This window comes from Vicugna pacos, chromosome 27, assembly GCF_048564905.1.
Source record: "Vicugna pacos chromosome 27, VicPac4, whole genome shotgun sequence".
Taxonomy (NCBI): Eukaryota; Metazoa; Chordata; class Mammalia; order Artiodactyla; family Camelidae; genus Vicugna; species Vicugna pacos.
This window is the reverse complement of record NC_133013.1, coordinates 15,331,014-15,350,316: the sequence shown is the minus strand read 5'-3', so window position 1 is coordinate 15,350,316 and position 19,303 is coordinate 15,331,014. Positions and strand designations below refer to the sequence as shown.

Here is a 19,303-nt window from a genome sequence, read left to right as displayed (position 1 = left end):
AGGATGCCAACTGCTGTGTCACCTGTCCACATCCTATGGCCCTGATTCACCTGAGAGCCGCCAAACGGAAGCTAACTGCTTTCAAAGAGATTTACCCTGGCTGCACAAATGGGCACAAAGACTCCCTGGGGGGCAGTCTGGCAACAGCTATTGAGACTGTAAATGCCTGTACCTTTTGATCTAGCAACTCCACTGTAGGATATGTTTATTCTACAAGACACACTTGTTTGTTTGAAATGACGTAGTGCAAAGTTATTCAGTGCTAAGTCTGGTAAAAGCAGAAGACTGAAAATGACACAAACTGAGTATCAAAAGAAGATCAATTACTAAATCATGGTACACCCTATACCTGGGCACTACGAAGCTTTGAAGAAAAATGAGGACGCTCTCCCTGAACTGACACAGATCTGCAGGATAATATATTTGGGGGGGGTGCGGAATCAAGGTGCAGAACAAAGTGAACATCAGACTATTTTCCATATTTAAAACAAATAAATTAATTCAAATTAATATTTGTTTTATTAAAGAAACTTGAAGAAGATAAATACAAAACTAAGAAAAGTGGTCCCCTGTGGGGTGTCATGGAAATCAGGCAATGAGAAAGCACCACAGATTTAAAAATGTAAACTAATTCAAAATAAGAGAAAATAAAGTTGAAAGAATTTTAAGGACAAAAGGAACCTCAGAAATCACTGCAGCCAGCGCTCTTTGGGAGAACCTACCAAGGTCATCTGCAGGGCTTGCTGGATGTGCCAGTCCCCAGCCCTCCCTGTCCTCTGGGGGCGGGACCTGGGAGTCCACACTGATTTTACCAGCTCCCCAAGTGATCCTTCTGCACAGTGTCTGAGAGCACAGATTTTGGCCAATTCCTTTAATTTACAGACGAGGAAAATGCAACACCTGTTAAACATCACATAGCTAACTTGTCCTCAGACTGTGTCTCTCTCTTGAATGTGACCAAAGAGGGAACTGGAGCTCTACTTTTATGCTAAAGTAGTCACACTGGCATCTGGGTAACAAATTATTCTTCCTTGGGAACTGAGCTCCTGTCCCAGACATGAGCTGCATTATCTGCTCATCCTCAGGCACGTCAGGAACTGAAGGAAACACAACTGGGGCAGCTGTTATGACTGCACAGTATTTCAGGATGCTTCTGACTTGATAAAATTCATCAAAACAATAATTTCCAATTTAAATTCTATTTAGAAGATGTTGATATAATAAGCACCAGAAACATGCCATAGCACAACACGACCAGACCCTCCCTGCAGGAAGCACGAGACACAGGCCCTGCCCCACAACAGAGAAGAAGGGCAACTGGTAGGAAAGAGAAGATGCGTAAACATCCAAGAGCCTGGAGCACACCCTCAGTGTGTCAGAAGGGAGGTCAGTGAGCAGAGAAAATCTGGTGGAGGAAGAAACTCTGGTTCTTGAAGAACAAGAAGGCAGTGGGTAGGTCATAAGGGAAAGAGCAGGAGTGTAGGAAGGAAGGCAGAAATACTCGCAGTGCTCGTATGGAAGGGAGGCAACAAGAGGAGGAAGCAGGGGAGATACATATAAGGGATCAGTGAAACTGCTGGAGAAGCAGAACAGAGTGATGCAATGTAGAGCCCTGGAAATTATAAAGAACAACTTGTGTCTAAAAAGCAGCACATGGTGGTGGGGGGTGAAAATAACAGGTTTCCCTTGTTTGAAACCAATCCACTCCACTCAGGTAAGCTGCTTAGTATCTCTGGGCCTCAGCATCCTTATATATTTGTGATGGCGGGGCTGGCGGATGTAGGAGGCCTACTCCTATGTACTTCCTAGGTAGCATCTCATTTAAACGTGGTACCACCTGCTGATATATATTATCACCCTCTCAGAGAGGAGGGAGACGAGGTACAGGGCGATTTAGTACATGTCCAGGGATACCCAGCTGTTATGTGGGGGGCTGGGACTCAAACCCATAACTTGAATCCACAATCTGTGCTCTTCCCACTGTGCTGGCTCAGTGGGATGAAATAAGAATAAGAAAACACATGGGGGTCAGAGATAATGCAACAGTATTTTTTTTGGAAGGATGTTATTTTATCTGATTTGAAAGGAAACAGGTTTCTGAAACAAGGAGTAATGTCACAGACAAAAAATTTTATGGAAGACTGCACTTGTAAAAGGTGTTACAATGGGCTTCAAGCGGGTGACAGTCTGGTAAAACTTTTCTTCCAGTCTCTATGCAAGGACTGGTGATAGGTGGACTTCTGTTTAAAGGGACTGCACACCCTCCGGGGCAGTGCGGACTGCATGGCCGCTCCTGATGGAGCCGCTGGAGGCACGCAGGGCCGACAGGCAGGGAGGAGTGGTGCTCACGCTGGAGTGTGGGCCGCACCATCCCCTGGAGGGTCTATTAAAACACAGATCCTTGGGCTCTACCTCTGGAATTTCTGATGGAGTAGGTCTGGGTAGGGCCCAGGAATTTGCACTTCTAACTGATCCAGGAACTACACTTTGAAAAACACTGCCTCGGGGTAAGTCTCACACAGGTTCCCGAAGAGCTAATTAAGGTGATGTTCATTACTGCATTATTTATGGCAGTAGCTGGAAACAACTCAAATACCCGTCTTTGGGGGAACTGATAATTAAAATGTGGTATATGTTTATGAAAGAATACCACGCAGCAATCTGAAACGATAGCTTACATACAATAACGTGCAGATCTCAAAATGATGTTGAGTGAAAAAGCAGCAGCAGAATGGATAAGCTAAAGTCATATCACCTAATTTACATTCAACACACAAAACAGTAAGAGATATTTCAGAGGTATACTATGTCTAAAGACATGGCAGATTAGAAAAAAATTTACACCGAATATACTACAGTGGGTGCTAAAGAGGGGAAAAGAGTGAGATAGGGAATGAAGAATTGTTTTGCTTAATATTTTCCCCTTCTCAAAGTGGAGCCTTGCACAGACTGGTAGAGGCAGTTTGACGTGAATGAGACAGTGTGATTTACTTAATTCTGTGAACCACTTGAAGCCCTTGGGGGTAAAAAAAGAACTATTTACATAATAGTTTATCAAGAAGTTTAATAAGCAATGTCTTATTTGACGCAACTCTGAAGGCACTAAAAAGCAGGTTTAATTGTCAACTGATGGAAGAGGAATTTCGAAATGCACAGGGGACACTCGCTTAAACACACGGGGCTGAGGCACTGCCTTTTAAGCTAACACACACACTATTCTAGAACCTTCTAAGATGGTTTGATGATCAAGCTTCTGGTCAATGTACCTGCAACCTTCTCTAACTTGTCACAAAATAGGTATTCAAATCTTAACGAATGAGTATCACAAAAGTGCGTTTCAGTCCTGAACCAGAGTCAAAAAGGAGTTATGAGAGGTGGGCTGAGCTACTTACACTTGTTTCTCATAATGACCGTGGGAAGTGATGAAGTGTCATGTGCCTGAAGGCTCCCTTTGGGCTGCTGAAAGTAAAAGAAAATAAATACATGAAGACTGCATTTACAATTTATCTTCCGTCAACTTTCTCGAGGCTGAGAGTAGGAAAAGATCAGCTGCTCCTACCCCCCTGCTGTTCTTTGCCGGTGGTCCTCGGCATCCTCATCCCAGCCATGGTAGGGGACCACCAGCTCTCCTCTGAGCCTGCCAAGCACTCTGACTCTGCAAACGCTGTTTCTTCTGTTCTGCCTGGAGTGCTCTCCTCACCCGCACAGGCATGGCATCCTTCTATTTCAAGGTCACTTGAGTGTTACCTCCTTGGTAAAGCCATCCATTAGCATCTTTCTTCTCCTCACCCAAGGCAGTGACTGGCACCCCCTCCCCCAAATCCTTCGCAGACCCCCCACCTAGTTTTTTCCCCACTTATGGTCATCGTCTACTCATCCATCTTCCCCACCAGAACACTGGTTCCTTAAGAGCCCTTTTCATTTCTATTTCTCCAGTGAGTAGTGTTTATAAGGTGTTAAATAAATCTTAGGTAGAGTGCTCACTGCAAGACTTCTGTTATAGAATGGAACAGAAACACTCCTGTGAGAAATTACAGACTGAAACAACAAGTCCTAGGGGAAACAGAGTAATTTAAAATGGAATCGCTTCTCGGCCTTTTGGCTAAGATCAAGTGTAAAATGGAGCTCCTCCTTTTCCGTTACAGCCTCTGACGCGGGATACGCTACATCCCCGTCATCTCCATCCTCTCTAGCACATTCATAGTAACATCACCTTATCAGAGATCACAGACTCAGATGCCTACGGGGCCAGGCAGGTAATGCATGGCAGTGATGGGAAGTGGCAACCCTCTCGTCTGAGGAGGCAGCTGCTGACTATCACTTGCCATCCATCTCTCAACAGTTAAGGAAGGACCTACGAGCCAGACACCGTTCTATGTGCTCCACCAATGGGTCACACACTCCTGACTTCAGACTGCCTGGCAAGTTTGGTGCTTATATTCTAGCGGTGGGGGGAGGAGAGGTGAAGATCATAAAAATGAAATGCAATAAATAAACACAGACTGTTAAACAGATCCTGAGAAGGTGATAAGTACTACGAAAAAAAAAAAAAGAGCAAGGTGGGGACTGGGTCTGCTGGGTAAGAGGAAATACCAGGGCTGTCAGAGTCTCCATTTTTTTCAGGACAAATCAGAAGTCCAAATTGCTATGAAGTATAATTTTTCAATAAATATATTAACCCCCCCCCCAAAACTCCGTGAACCAAACAAAATTTACGTCCATGGGCTGAATATGACCCAGGCGGGGTGCAGAAGTCGGCGGTCTTTACACTAGCTCAGGGCTTCTCAAAGGACGGCCCTGGGACCAGCAGCATCAGCATCACCTGAGAGCTTCCTAGACAGGCAAATCCCTGGGCCTTACCCCACCCAGAATCTGCTAGATAGATGTGTCTGGTTATTACCACCCAGCGTCCATTCTCAGAGCCCACTAACTTCCTACTCTTGTCATGTGATCAGAGTCACCCAGACGAACCTGTGGAGAAAAGTGCTGCCAGACAGGCTGCGTTTGACCCTGACATTCCCCAGCCCATGGGCACGTCAGAGCCCTGACGCCCACCCGTTGTCCCCACCATCCTGAAGGAGGAAGCCTGGTGTGTGCAGAACACAGTAGGTCTGTGGACACAGTTAAGAAGAAAACCACTTTAACAAGGACACAGAGGGATTAGAATCACAGAGAAATGTGTATCTAACATGGAGAAGTTCTGAGAGCATTTTATCTTCCCAAAGCCACAAACCCCTCGTATGTTAATTAAGAAGAGAACTGATCACTTAAGAGAAAATCATTTCTTTGGGAGTTCAAGATTTGCAGATACTAATTACTATATACCAAATAGATAAACAACAAGTTTCTACTGTATAGCACAGGGAACTATATTCAATATCTTGTAGTAACCTACAATGAAAAAGAATATGAAAAGGAATATATGTTTGTACATGCATGACTGAAACATTATGCTGTACACCAGAAATTGACACAATACTGTAAACTGACTATACTTCAATTTTTAAAAAAGCCGTTAAAAAAAAGAAACTTAAAAAAAAAAAAGTGAAATAAGAATCTTTTCTTTCCTCCAAAAAAGAGAGAATCATTTTTGGTTATTTTGGTCTCAAAGTTGGTACCAAATGATTTAAACAAACCCCTTCAACCTTAAGTCTCCCAAATCTGTGGATTTTATTGGTTTAGCCAGAAATGTCTTACCTTCATTTTGACCTTTGCACAGGAGGCCAGACTTTCTCTACAGCCTTTGTGGACCAGAGCACTGCAATCTAAAAAAAATGCAAAACCCAAGGTGACATTAATACAGCAAATAGATCCTCGAGATTCTCCGCTGTCATAGCGACCTACGGATTTCCACGTGAAGTCACACACACATCAGAATGTGCCTCTAGCTTAAATTACAAGTCGCAGCCCTCTTCTAGGAAGCAGGCACTTGGTGTCATTGGGAGGAGGAGGGAGAAGAGCAGATGTGATTTCTGACCAGCAAAAACTAGAAACTTGGAACTTCTTGGGCAGGAAGCTGAGAGGCTACTAAAAAAAAGTAAAAGTAAGAGAGGCTATGAAAACTAAAAAGTACATATTGACCGCAGTCAGTATGTAAGACTAAGCCACAAATAGTATGTATGTATATAATGTATGTAGACATTTACATATACATAGAGCAGTAACACTCACAAGTAACATACATGCAGCCCCTTAACAAGGGCTGTGAAATTTGCATGACTGTCAAAGGTGGAGTTTGAGTCTGAAAACTTGTTTTATGTCCTTCCACTTGGGATCCTAGCTGCCCTGAGCTTTCTGCAACCCGCCCTGAGTCAAGATTGCAGACGAAAGGTCATGAGAACTACCCCAAAGCACCTCCAGGAGCCCTGACTCAAGAGAAAGTGGGAGGCTTCCCGAAAGATGAAGCAGAGACCACAGTCTGCCAAGGACACGGTTTTATCCCAACTCTCATTTCTCATTCCTTGGCCTACAGGGGCCACTGATGTAGCAACCCAGCCCCTGGGCCTCAGAAGGGTCACCATCAGCTTGTACTGCTGCTATGAAGTCATAAAACAGAACTGTGCCAGGAGGCCAGAAGTGAAGCAGAGACAAACAAAGGATCTGTCTGTGGGGACGCCCAATGACGAGAGCCTCCCCAGGGAAAGGCTTCCTGAGAAAATCAGCCAGATACCATCCACGAGGCAGTGTTTCACACACTGATTCAGGAAGTCTCACAGGTCCTGCCCGTGGGAACCCACTCATCACGGGCTCGTACGTATGGGCTCTGAGGGGAGGGGGTGGGAGGGATACCAGTATGGAGACGGCCAGAATCCCAGGCCCCAAAGACTTTCCCCTATTCCTTCCTCACTGCCTACTTGGGTCACAGGTCTCTTACCTAATGCCACCAATCGCAATGTGCTGTGATAATCTGATGGTTTTCTCCTCCACCTCCTTCATCTACTGCTGAACCTTCAGTTACGTCTCTCGAGCGCAGTGCCTGGCTCATGCCACCTATTCAGATGTCTGTTTTAGACCTTATGTCTGTCTTGTCCAAAAGCCAAGTGCCCTGACACCACCTCGATTACAGTCAAATATCAAATGACCAACACAACAAGGAGTACAGAGGAACAGCTCCCACGCTCAAGGTGATCTGAGTCCTGGCTCTACCACTCAGTTCATGTGACCCTAGTGCAAGGCCCTTCTCTGCAGGCTGAAGTTTTCTCATCTATAAAAGGAAGGAAGGACCACACTTTCCCCCACGTTCCTCTTCTCTGTGATTCTGTAAGACTCCTTATGCTACTTCTGTTAAAGAGATTAAATCCACTGGATTGTTCTATAAGGTTTCTGTTGCAAGAGCCTTCAATGCCTTAGCCATCCGAATTATCACTAGGGCAGACCCATCCTTCCAGGCCTGGTCAGGGAAGGGCTCAGTAACCAACAGCTCCAACTGGAGGAATCCTGGCTGAAGCTACCACCATCAAACAGGTAATCAGGAGCAACCCTACTTCTGCCACCGGGATGGCCCAGAGCGGGAACCAGTCTGGAACAGGCTGGGGTGAAGCTTCACTCTGGGCCCTTTATCCCTGGGAGTATCAAGCTTCCTGTCTCGCTAACCTCGTGAAGCTCCACCCCATGTGAAATTCACTGTCTGGCCATTTTTCTGATGTTAATAAACCAGAAGAGACATCCAAATTCATTTACCAATGGCAGCAGGAGGAGAGATTGTCCTGGGAAAGGCTCACTCGGAGAATCGACAAGAGGGGAAAACCTGGGAGGTTTTATCGCAGTGACAGCTCTATTCCAGCTTCCACTGTTTTCTTCTCCAGGAGGAGGCTGCAAGGGAGCCGTCTGGGTGCTGTGCAACTTGTACCTTCTACTGCATGTGATCTTTGCATGTAAGTCGCGAAGCTGCTCTAGGAGTCAGCAGTTACTAAGCAGGTACGTATCACTGAATGTTAATGCCAGAGCTTCTCAGCAACGTCCCTTTCTGGGCACAAGGAGGCCTCTGAAGAAAATGACCCCTGAGAACTGACTCATTCCAATCAACAAAAGGAAACATTTTGAGGATATTTTTCTTAAGAACCGGAAACCGCTAGCCCTCATTCATTTCTCTAGTTCTCTGCTACTTGAAAATAAGGATAAATTTTGATGAAGAAATCATCTTACTACTCAGAAACAAGTAGAATCGCAAATAGAAATCCACGTAAGTCCTGAGATGTCAATGCTGTTCTGTCCTTCTCCACATGAGGCAATGCAGCTCATATTCCAGGACCTAGACTCTGGTGAACGCTGGCTGAAGACTTTAAACCCCACTAGCCAATGGTCTTCTTGAAAGGGTCAGAGGCTGGATCATTTGTCTTTAATGATTGTATTCAAAAACTTTTTGCCTCCAGCTCCCCATCACCTCTAGGATAAAACCCAAATGTCTTACTTAGCGTGACTTAGCGCATCATGTGCTGTGTACATTTCCAGCCCCTTGCCGTATTCAGTCTCGTCTGAGCTCTGAACAAACTGTTTCCTGCACTTGTGCCCCTTTCTCCATTTTCCTTCCCTGACTAGGCTGGCAGGACTCCACTCTGTGAGGTCTTCCCTGACTCTCCCGGGGAAGACCAGACTCGCCACCTCTGTGCTCCTGGTGTTCCATGGTATACCACACCTGCATCATGGCTGTACTGTAAAGGCCACACTCCTCTCCTGGACAGAAAACTCCTGGAGGGAGTCTAACTTTGCCTTTTTAAGTTTTATATCCCTACTCTCAGCCTCCAGCCCATAGTAAGCACTAAATGTCTGAAGTGGGGGGTAGGGTGGGCAGGTGAGCTCCAAGCTGCTGGACCCACAGTAACAAGCATAACAAAGTAGTTGAGGCAAATGTCTACAGTCGTTTTCCAGCAAGACAGAATGTGTTCCCCCACTGGCACCTCCGTCCTTACTCAGGGTACAAGTCTCCCTTCCCCTGCTACATAGATGCCCCGGACTGCGAAGCTGTCTTGCTCCGGGGCCTAGGCGATCCGTTACCTCTTATGCACAGGCTTCTCAGCTCCCCTCCCCACCTTTTTCCTCCTTGTCTTTCACACACACCCTCTTTAGTCCTATTCCTCCTTACCCTCTCTGAGTCTTGCCTAGTTACCTTTAGGAGAACCTTCCGTTCATGCCACTTTACTTAAACAAAATATACTTTAAAACATGGGTGATAAGCATATGAAGAAAACCAATGGATTCATATCACGGACAAAGAAAACCACACATTTCAAAGTGGTAGTAAATGTAGTGCCACACCCAATAACACTATCTTAAAACTGTTTAGACATCTCATAAATCAGTAAGAAAAAGATAAAAAAACTCAACAGAAAAAAACAGTAAAAGATTACAAACAGGCAATTCACAAAAGAACAAAATGGTGCTCAACCTCTCTAGAAATTAGAGAAATGCAAACTAAAACAATAAAGAAACATCATTTCATATCCAACCAGATTGGCCAAAATAAGAGTCTGCCAGTTCTAGGTATTGGTGAGGATATGGTGATGCAGGAACTTTCATCACCTGGTGATGGATCTAGAAATTGATACATCCACTTTGGAGAGTAATTTGGCAACATCTAGTAAAGTTGCAAGTGTGCTCACTTCATGAATATACAGCTTGGTAACACACACAAGTTCATAAAGATGTTCTCTGTAGCACTCTTTACAGACAGAAACTGGAAATCACCCAAATTACTTAGCAGAGGTACAGATTTGATGTATTCATAAAATGAAATACCATCTAAGAGTTAGAAGTCAATAATCTAGATCCATCTTCAATATCCTGCCTTGATTCCCCAAATATGATGTTGAGGAGAATAAAGCAAATTACAGAATGAGATACACTGTATGGTACCACTTATGAAAACTAAAAACAACAAAAAAAGTTTTTGCTATTGTTTGTGTATGAGATAGTTATAAAACACAGGCTATGTATACACTGAATTCATGATAGTGGTAGTCCTTGGGGAGGAAGGAAAAGAAATGGGATTAGGCAGGGAAACAGGAATTCAGCCTTAGTTGTCATGGTTTATTTCTTTGAAACTAAAAAATAATCTAAAGCAGTCTGACAATATGTCACTTTTTTTTTTTTTTGACTAATGGGTACCGAGGTGTTGGCAATGTTATCCATGTACTACTCTGTATTAGTATGCTCTTTTTTTAAACCCAAATTCTAATTCCTTCGAAGTTCCTTGAATTTCCTTATTCTTTAAAAAAAAAAGATTTAATCACATTTTGATCAATTTAAAACACTTTTCAGTTAGATTTTATTGTCTTTCAGTTACGAAAGAGCATTTTCTCTTTCGTTGTGATGAAAATTGGTGTTTTGGGCATCAATTAGCAACCCAGGAGGCGGAGGAGTTGCTGGAGAACTTGCCACTGATCCTGATCTACAGACGTGACCATCCAGCATACTGTGGACAGAGCTTATTTCAAAGTTGCAGTCTTCCTGTTCCTTTCCTCCCCACCAGTTCCATCACCATACATAGAATTAAGTAACAGCAATTTCAAAATTTTTATAATTTTTGTTTTTTGGGGGGTTTGTTTTGGGAGGGGGTTGTTTATTTATTTACGTACTATTATTTTTTAAATGGAGGTACTGGGGATTGAACCCAGGACCTCGTGCATGCTAAGCATGTGCTCTACCACTGAAATATACTCTCCCTCCAAGTGATGGCAATTTTTGAGGGAGTGGTGCCACCTCTTTTAAACAGGCTTAGTTCTCAAGTCAGTGTTTGAGACTTAAAAGGCAACTCCAACTGATGAATCACAAAGGCAGAAATACTTAAATGTACTTCTAGCCAACAACTTCCTACACAAATAACACTTTTTAAATTAACTGAGACAAGTCCCCAGATCCACAACCCAGCTGAAATTTTAATGTACTCTATAATATGGGCACAAATCTTAAGAGATAAAATAGTTTACATGGACATCTGCTTAACACACTTAAACACCTACTTGAAAAACACTCAACTTGTTACCAAGTTGTCCTGGACTCAGTTCACAAGGATGGTTTTAGTGGTGTCCATGGGTGATTTAGAAACTTTGGCCCCACTGACATCAGCCGAAGTCATGAGGTTAAAACCTCTGTTTTGGAAAACAGACATTCTTAAGAACACAAGAATCGGAGACAAATCTCATACATTTTCAAATTCTCTGCCACAAACCATACCATGCTGTTAGGGAGATCAAAGAATTATTTGGCCTTTTATTTACTGATTTTTCAAAAAGACTTAATAGCAGTAAGCAACATGCTTTCATTTTTCAAAGTTCTTCAGAAAGGTCTTGGCACCGTGGTTTATGGGAACAGAGCCGACCCTAATCAGACTCCTCTGAACTTAAAAGCAAACAGCCCAGCCTTCAACTTCTTTTCTTGCTATAAGGAGGCATCAAACAGAAGAATATGAAGGAAAAGCCACAGGACTGGGAACTATCGTCTACCTGTTGCTGCGTTTTGTTTTTAAACCTCTACTACCACCCCACCAGAGAGCTTTGGTGAACTGAGTATATAGTTACTATACACTCTTCTCCTTTAGCAGAAAAATGAAACCACCCATTAGAGAGACCAGCTTAAGAAAATCAGCTTTAAAGAAGGATAGGAGGAGCGGCTGGCCAAAATGAAACGAAATTACACAACGGCATGAACACCCAAGGACTGCCGGCTAAAGCGGAGATTCTCTGGTCCTTCTTAAGGATACATGTTGGAAAACTCCCTTTAAGGACAGAAAGGTGCAACTTCCTCCCAGCATGTCAATCCTCACCAAGAAAACTCAAACAAAACAAACAACAACCAACCAGAAACATTTAAACACCAACGATTTAGAAGTACGTGCTCCCAAGTTGTTCCCGTAACTTCTCTGGGGAGTGTGAGATACACAAGGCACGTAGGACGTTCTTTGGTGGCTGGTGTAATAACCACAGTGCTGATGTACAGAACAAGAGGAAAGCCACAAAAAAGAGCCAAATCACCTTAGCTGAAGTGCTCACCGAACAGCAGTTTTCATAGGAACATTGGTAAACAAACAAATAAAAACCCAAATGAAAGTGCTCTGTTTGATTAAGAATTGATTTTATTGCTCAGGCTCTTCTTTTATCTTCCTTTTCCCTAAACAAACTTCTTTTCTTTTCAGCAGTTGTATGTATTTTACTATCTCATATAAGCAATGAACTTTAAATGTGAGAAAACTGTCTAGAGAGCTGTCTTTCTGGATAAAATCTAAAAGCAAAATCCAAGCATCACACACATTCTAAACTCTTATGTTTCCTACTTCGATTGCAGCCGGTCTACTTGTTTATTTTTTTAACCAAGAGAAGCAACCTACCACAAAAGTACTCAGAAGCTGCTAACACAACAGAAAATAAATCAACAATAATCTCAATATCATTTTACATCTGTTTAAAGCAAACAAAACAGAACCACTGGCAAGAGTCAAAACCCCAAACATAAACAGATTCCTTACTCTGAAGGACTCCACCAAGCATTCGCAAGACCAAGTTATTTGCGGCAGCTGGAAAGAACAGCTGATTATCCAAAGGAAGCTTTACATAACTGCATGAAGGACTGGAAAGATGCACTTCTCCTTTCTCCATTAAAACCAAAGAAATCCTAAAGTAAGAGTAGAATTTTGGCTGGGGAGGGGGAGAGGGACCTGCCAGGTTTCTCCTAAATTAAATAACTTTGAAGCAGTCCTGACAAGGGGCTTCAGTTCTTGCTCTCACCGTTTGTCTGTCTTCCAGTAGTAGACTGCAAAGGGACTCCAGGGAGGCTCTCCTCTGTTCCTTGGTATTTCTAGCGTCTGTCATCTTGACCGTGTCTACTTAAGTCCACATAACTGACTCAGTTTTTACCACCACTATGATGTCAGGCTAGCCCAGATGTATTCCACTGGAGTCAAGAGATGTTGACTTGTTTTAAAAGTTCCATCCTGCTGAATCTCTCAATATTTGCATGCAGAAGGACATATTAAAGTGACAAGAGAGATGTGAAAGATAGGTGGAAATCAACACCAGCCATCATAACACACACCCCTGATGAACTACGTGGCTGATTTTTCTAAACCACGAGTCAAAACTGAGCAGCCACTTGGGGTCTGAGGCTCCAGGGTCAGCAAACAAGGTTACGTTAAACCAAAAAAGGGAAGAAGCTCAGAGCGTGAGGGTTTCCTGGGAGGTAAAGGAGGTGGACGGATGCTGCATTTCCTGAGGCTCCTGGGAAGATCCTGAGCACGAGAGGAGATGGAGGGAGGAGAAAAAAGATTCTGAGTCCCCAGATTACTCATATTTTCCACTTCCTGCCAAGATGACAGATGGGGCTTCATACACATACACGTTCACTGCAAGCGCTGGAAGCTGGAGAAGAGCAGCCCATTACTTCGGTTCCTCTGGGAAGATGACTACATGCTGCTCCTTTGCTCTCAAGCCTTGATTATTTTCCTCCTCTTTTTACAAGCGCACACTGTCACATACAATCCTTAATGACACCGCTAAATGTCGAGCTGTTCCAGCACTACCTCTGGAAATGACTGTACAGCTACAGTCGGGACAGGGCGCCCCTAGGTTTCTGAGGTGGGGTGGTACGCAAATTAAAAATGTGTTTTTGAACCTTAGGTGCCACACTAGGGTGACAAGCAGGCCGTACCACACAGTTCCTTTTTCCTGCCTGATGCTTTCAGTTTAAACTTCAAAAAACACTAACTCTACTTTGTTTTGCTGAACAGGCAGAACTAAGATAACCTGGGACATTTTAGTTAGATCAAGTGATTTCCATAAATCAAAGAACTGCTGGCAGAGGACATGACGGTACTTCCTCCCCAGACTCACTCTCCAAACAGAAAAGACTTTTGTGATGACACACTGGACTCCAAGAAATAATTTGCTTCCAGAAGAAATAGACTTCTTGGGTGACTTAATATTAAAAATTACCAAATAAACCAAAAAACCGCTATCCTAACTTATTACAAACATTGTTAGCATGGAACTAGTAACCAACTTGCTATTTTTACTGGTTTTCTATCTTTAGAAAGCCTTAAATAAAATACTGTCATATTGTGTGCTATCAAATATGTAAAGTATTTAGTATAGATTCTTGAGTTATAATTTGAACATTTACTTGTAAAGTCAACAAAAAACAATGATGCTGTTTTGATGAATCAAAAAAATGAGAAATCAGGTGCACAGTATACTTGCAATTCGTATACCTACCTCAGCATCTAACTTATGTCTGTATTTAATTTTATGTACATAATATAGAGAACATCTCCAATTACACAGGTAAGTAGGAACAAATATTAGCAGTTTAAAAAAAATGACTTGTGTGGCTCACAGCGAAAGAGAATGTGACAATGAATGTATGTATGTTCATGTATAACTGAAAAATTGTGCTCTACACTGGAATTTGACACAACATTGTAAAATGACTATAACTCAATTTTAAAAATGTTAAAAAATGACTTGTCTTGCAACGTTTTATTCTTCAGTTAACTACAGATGCAAGGAAAAATCCAAACAAGTAGGTAGGTTGACAGCCAGTTAATATCTTGATGTTAAATTGTGGTTATAGTTTTGAGCATATGTAATTTTAATGCAAATTTTAAATTAGTTTAAAATATACATAAATTCAAAATTCCATGGAACTTCCAAAACACCAGTTACACAAAAAATATTCTGAAGACCACTGTCCTATTTATTAAACTATTCAGTTACTACATGGAGGTGTGGTTGAGAACTTAAGCCTACAAGTCTCAAGCCTCTTACGCTTAGCTTTTCCTCATCAGTACCAGGCCCCACACAAGTGATTCTCCTTGGGTTGCTATGGTATCCTTGGGCCATAGAGGTTTCCACGAGGTACCCAGATCATCTCCAGGGGGAATTCTAGCGCACACTGTACTGACAGCACCAGCAGTTCAACAGTCTGAGGTGCCCACGCTGTATTTCATTGTGGAGGGAGTCCAGTAAAAGAGAACTTCTACGTATGTTTAATGGGATGAAAAAACCAAAAATGGGTTTAGGATGCCTGGTTAAAAGAGGTGTGTTCTACATTATAGTGGATATTTTTGCTATCTGACAAGTCAGTCATATACCAGTTGCAGGTTTAATTCTCAGTCACTGTAGTCTAGCGGAGACTTAGAGTCGATATAGCCAAGGAGGGTAAAGCTCGACTGTTCTAACCTAGAAATAATGTATATACAAAGACCAGGAGCACTAATAAGATGTTCCAGACACTGACGCAGAGTAGGTAACTCTTTCCAGCCTGAATTTAAATTGAAAAGTTTAATCTGGAGCTAATCATGGAAAGAGTCATCTATTCACTATAAGCATAGACCTATGATTCTCTAGAGCATAAAGAAAATGATTTTTGGGGTCTTCAAAAAAGATTTTCTTTCTCTTTGGTCCCTAAACCTTCTGATAATATGTCACATCACAGAACTCAGAACTGGGGGCTGGTAGAATCAACCCCACTGCTTCTTATTCACGGTGGTGCTAATAGCAACTTTTGTCAAGCGGACTGTTTCCCACAGATGATTCTGCTCTTGGTCCATTAAGTTCCTGAATTATCAGTATACTTTGCTCTTTCATCAGAGAGCAGATGACAACCCGAAAAGCCTTTGAAACTATCAGTGGTCCAATGTTTACATTTTTTTTACTCATACAACCAATACTTAAGTCTAATCTTAAAAAATTCAAACAACACAAAAAGTAAAAAATAAAAACTTACTCCCCTTCCAACTCTCTTCTCCTGATCTCTTCAAGTACATAGTTTGGTGTATAGCCTTTGACATATTCTCATATATTTACATAAACAGCTACTGTTTATTTATCTCTTTTTCTATAAATTAGGATCATACATACAGTTCTATTCATTGCCTTTCATGTTACCAAAATGTCTTGGAGATCTGCTTGTACCTGCAGATCTACCCCAGTGGCCAACCATATAGCCTGGGGGCCGAAGGCAGCCCACATCTGTTTTGTAAACACAGGTCCCCTGGAACGCAGCTCACTTTCTGTCTTGTCTCCAGCTGCTTTTGTGCTACAAGAGCGGACTAGCACAGCCAGCACAGAGACCTAACAGCCCAATTCTCACCATCAGTTCCTTCACAAAAAAGTTTGCTGGCCTTTGATCTATCCTGTTCTTTTCACTATTGGCCTAACATTCCATCTAATGACTATACTGTATTTTATTACTGGATATTATTTTCTTTACATTTTTCCACATTATGAATAATGCTGCAATGAGTAAGTACCAAGGATTAACCTTGAGAACTCTTCTTACAAGCCACTGTGTAATAAGCAACTTGAGAAAGGTGCCTCTAATTATATATTCCAACCAGTAAAAAGGATAATTATGTGATGTGACAGAGTTGCTAAATATTGCTACTATGGCAATCAGATTACAATACATAAACGTACCAAATTAATGCGTTGCACACCTTAAATTTACACAATGTTATATGTCAAATATATTCAATTGAAAAAGAGTAAAAGAAAGGTGACTGGCATATAAAGCTGCTCAAGGAGCATTTGTTGCACTGCTTTTGAATGAATCCCACGGCACCTTGAAAGAGTTCAGGAAACTGATTTTTGTTGAGTAACTTCATTTGAGATAAGAAACTCAAATACATACTTATTGAGAGTTAAATGCAAAAAAATAAATCCAGTCTAAAGTTATCAAAATTTCCTAGAACACTCACCCAGCTGCCCCCTTACAAGCAGATGACAGAGTGGAAGCCATTTTTCCTTTATATACAAATATAAATCGGAACAATCATTGATGATATAGAATACTGAGATATTTGAAAAATCTCCACGAAGATTCTTCAAGAACTACTCTCACTCCTGAAGTTTTATCTTTCACATCTACCCCTTGGTTGTTGTGTCCTGTTCTTTCATTAGGGAGTTTATTCATTTTAATCCTTTAGTAACTCTCAACATCTTCTCTTGTCTATGCATCCGCTAACTCATCTTCATAGCGGTTTGCTTCCTTACTTAACTCGGGGTTCCAGGAGATATGGATGGTGTAAATTTGGACCCTGGATTTATGTGATGCAGAATTCTCCCATAGGGTCCTGGGGACAGGGCAACTTTCTCTGCTGCTTCTGAAGGGCCAGTGGGTGGGATTTTTCCAGGCCATTCAGCATGGCTGTTAGTCTTTAAAGCTCTCGGTTTTCTTCAGGGGTCTCCGTCCCAGATGGCACTATGTGCCCTGAGACCACACACCCTGTCCCCAGTTGAGGGGGGTGCTCTGTACTGCTCTGATTCTGAGTGCCTGCAGGGATTTTCTTCTCTGCAAGCTCAGTTATATATTAGGTTTTTTTTTAAGTACGTTTTATTGAAAATATATATTAAAAATTATGTTTCATAGCAGAAAGCAGGTGTTCAGTCTGCTGTACTGATGAAGTTCCTCAAATATCAATTTCATGCTGCCAATCAAGAAATGTGATTTCTCCCTATTTTTCTCTGAGACCAACGCTTCCAAATGGAGAACAGGCCCTCTGTAGGAAGGATGCACAAAATGAAATGATTCCTTGACACAGAGGAGGACATTTTCACAGCTCTCATTTATATCGACTTAGATCGATACCCTGGGGGCTCAGTCAGCGTTGATGTTAGGCAGCTTCTCATCACATGTGATACTAGAGGATTCTGGAGGGAAGAAGAGCACTCGAAAGTGTGTGTCAGGGCTGCGGAACAGCCCTCCTCGTCCGTCTACTTTCAGTATGTTGTGATGAATGGAAACTTACAGGTGCTCAATAACGTAAGCTTATAAATTATATTCAGTTTCAACTAAAATAAAGTGAAAAGGAGACACAAATTCTTGCAAAGAAAACTATGCACCTAAGACAATATTAAAGAGACTAATCACTAACCAGCAAACAAGAAGATGGCAAATTTGACTTGTCTTATTCCTAGAATGAGCTCTTTATGAGTGTAGTACAGGACACGTACCCAATTTTATGTTAAATATGCACATCTTGGAGGAGTAGACTAAAAATCTTTTAACGGCAGATAATACTAAAAAGTGCTTGGTGACCGCTGCCCTAGGCAGCCAGGTTATTCCAGTACCAAGAAGCTGACTGTGTCCAGCGGTTAAGAAACTAAACTGGCGACTTGCGACTGGTGTCCTAGGAATGAGTCCTGTTAGAACCTGGGCTGCAGAGTGAAATGCTGGAGGGATACTGGGCAGTGACAGTCTCTCGCTTCTGAGAGGTCACATAAAACTTACTACTGTGCTGGAGCAGTTCTCAATCTCCTGGGAAGTCACACATGAAGGAGGACATAAATGTGTGTGATATCTGCCCACCAGGATGAATAAAAAGACAAGAGCTCCCTGGAGGGTTTGTTTTTTTTTTTTAAATAGGACTGTTAGAAACAAATAGGGCCTCAGACAATAAAATATCCACAAGAAGCCTTTTTACAAGCGTGTAAGTATTCACGATAGTTGTCTAAAAAGTCGTAACAGCGGGAGCAGAGAGTAGACAGCCAGCGGGCTACACACTCCTCCACCCCTCCTCTTCAAGTCAAGAAAGCAAGAGAGTGGAAATTATTATTGCAGTAACGGTGAATCTGCTCAAATAAACTTTTAAAAATTTCCAATTTCAGTAGCTATTTTTAGTAACAAATCACTTGGGATACTTCATCCAAATGACTGAAAACAAGACAATGTCATGACATCATGGTCTGACAAGGGCTTTCTTGGGAGTCTGAATTAGTCACTGCTTTGTCTGAACTGGTTGCAGGTCTAACATGATGAAAAATCACCTTGGCTTTCTGGATGACTGGACCTCCACACTGGTCACTTCTGACCACAAGCAGCCTCCTTGATTTACCTTGGTTTGCACTACGAATGTTATTAATTTCTATCTGCGTGAAACCACAAAAATTTTGAGACTTGGCGCCTAAGAGCCAGGGTCTGCGGATTATAGCCCATGGGCTAATTGGCCCGTCGCCTATTCTTGTATGGCCCGTGAGCTACAAGTAGTTTTTACATTTTTAAATGGTTGAAAAAAATAGAAAAGATTAATATTCCATGACACATGAAAAGAACATGAAATTCAAATTTCACTGCCCATAAATGCAGTTGCACTGGCACACAGCCACCCTCACTGTCTTCTGCGCTGTCTGTGGCTACCTTGGTGCCACAGAAGGAGAGGTCAGCAGCTGTGGCAGGGACCGTGCTGCCCAGAAAGTCTTGCTATCTTCTCCTTGACAGAAAAGGTTAGCCGACCTGTCTCTGAGAATCTGACCAAAACAAGGAACCATGTTCAGTTAACCGACTCGGCTTTCAGGGGGTTGTAAGGCAGGGCAGT

At 42.3% G+C, this 19,303-nt stretch overlaps 1 protein-coding gene and 1 long non-coding RNA gene across 15 annotated transcripts in view; one reads left to right on the top strand and one right to left on the bottom strand.

The window, feature by feature from the left end:
- The window catches only part of AKAP13 (A-kinase anchoring protein 13), a 292,102-nt gene that overhangs the window by 25,387 nt on the left and 247,412 nt on the right, over positions 1 to 19,303 (bottom strand). For all 11 annotated transcript variants that reach the window (XM_072950728.1, XM_072950730.1, XM_015234379.3 and 8 more), the window contains 2 exons: positions 5,698 to 5,765; positions 3,393 to 3,459 (listed from right to left, as the gene is read on the bottom strand). In XM_072950728.1, the coding sequence (XP_072806829.1) occupies positions 3,393 to 3,459; positions 5,698 to 5,765 (135 nt within the window). The remainder of the gene's footprint in view (positions 1 to 3,392; positions 3,460 to 5,697; positions 5,766 to 19,303) is intronic.
- On the top strand, positions 6,110 to 12,047 carry LOC140689706 (uncharacterized). 4 transcript variants are annotated; one of them, XR_012064758.1, is made up of 5 exons: positions 6,110 to 6,750; positions 7,370 to 7,464; positions 7,806 to 7,917; positions 10,279 to 10,492; positions 11,271 to 12,047. It is a non-coding gene; the product is annotated as an uncharacterized lncRNA (long non-coding RNA). The 4 variants fall into 4 exon arrangements; XR_012064755.1 differs by lacking the exon at positions 7,370 to 7,464 and having other exon boundaries at positions 6,114 to 6,750; XR_012064756.1 differs by lacking the exon at positions 7,370 to 7,464 and having other exon boundaries at positions 6,117 to 6,750; positions 10,339 to 10,492.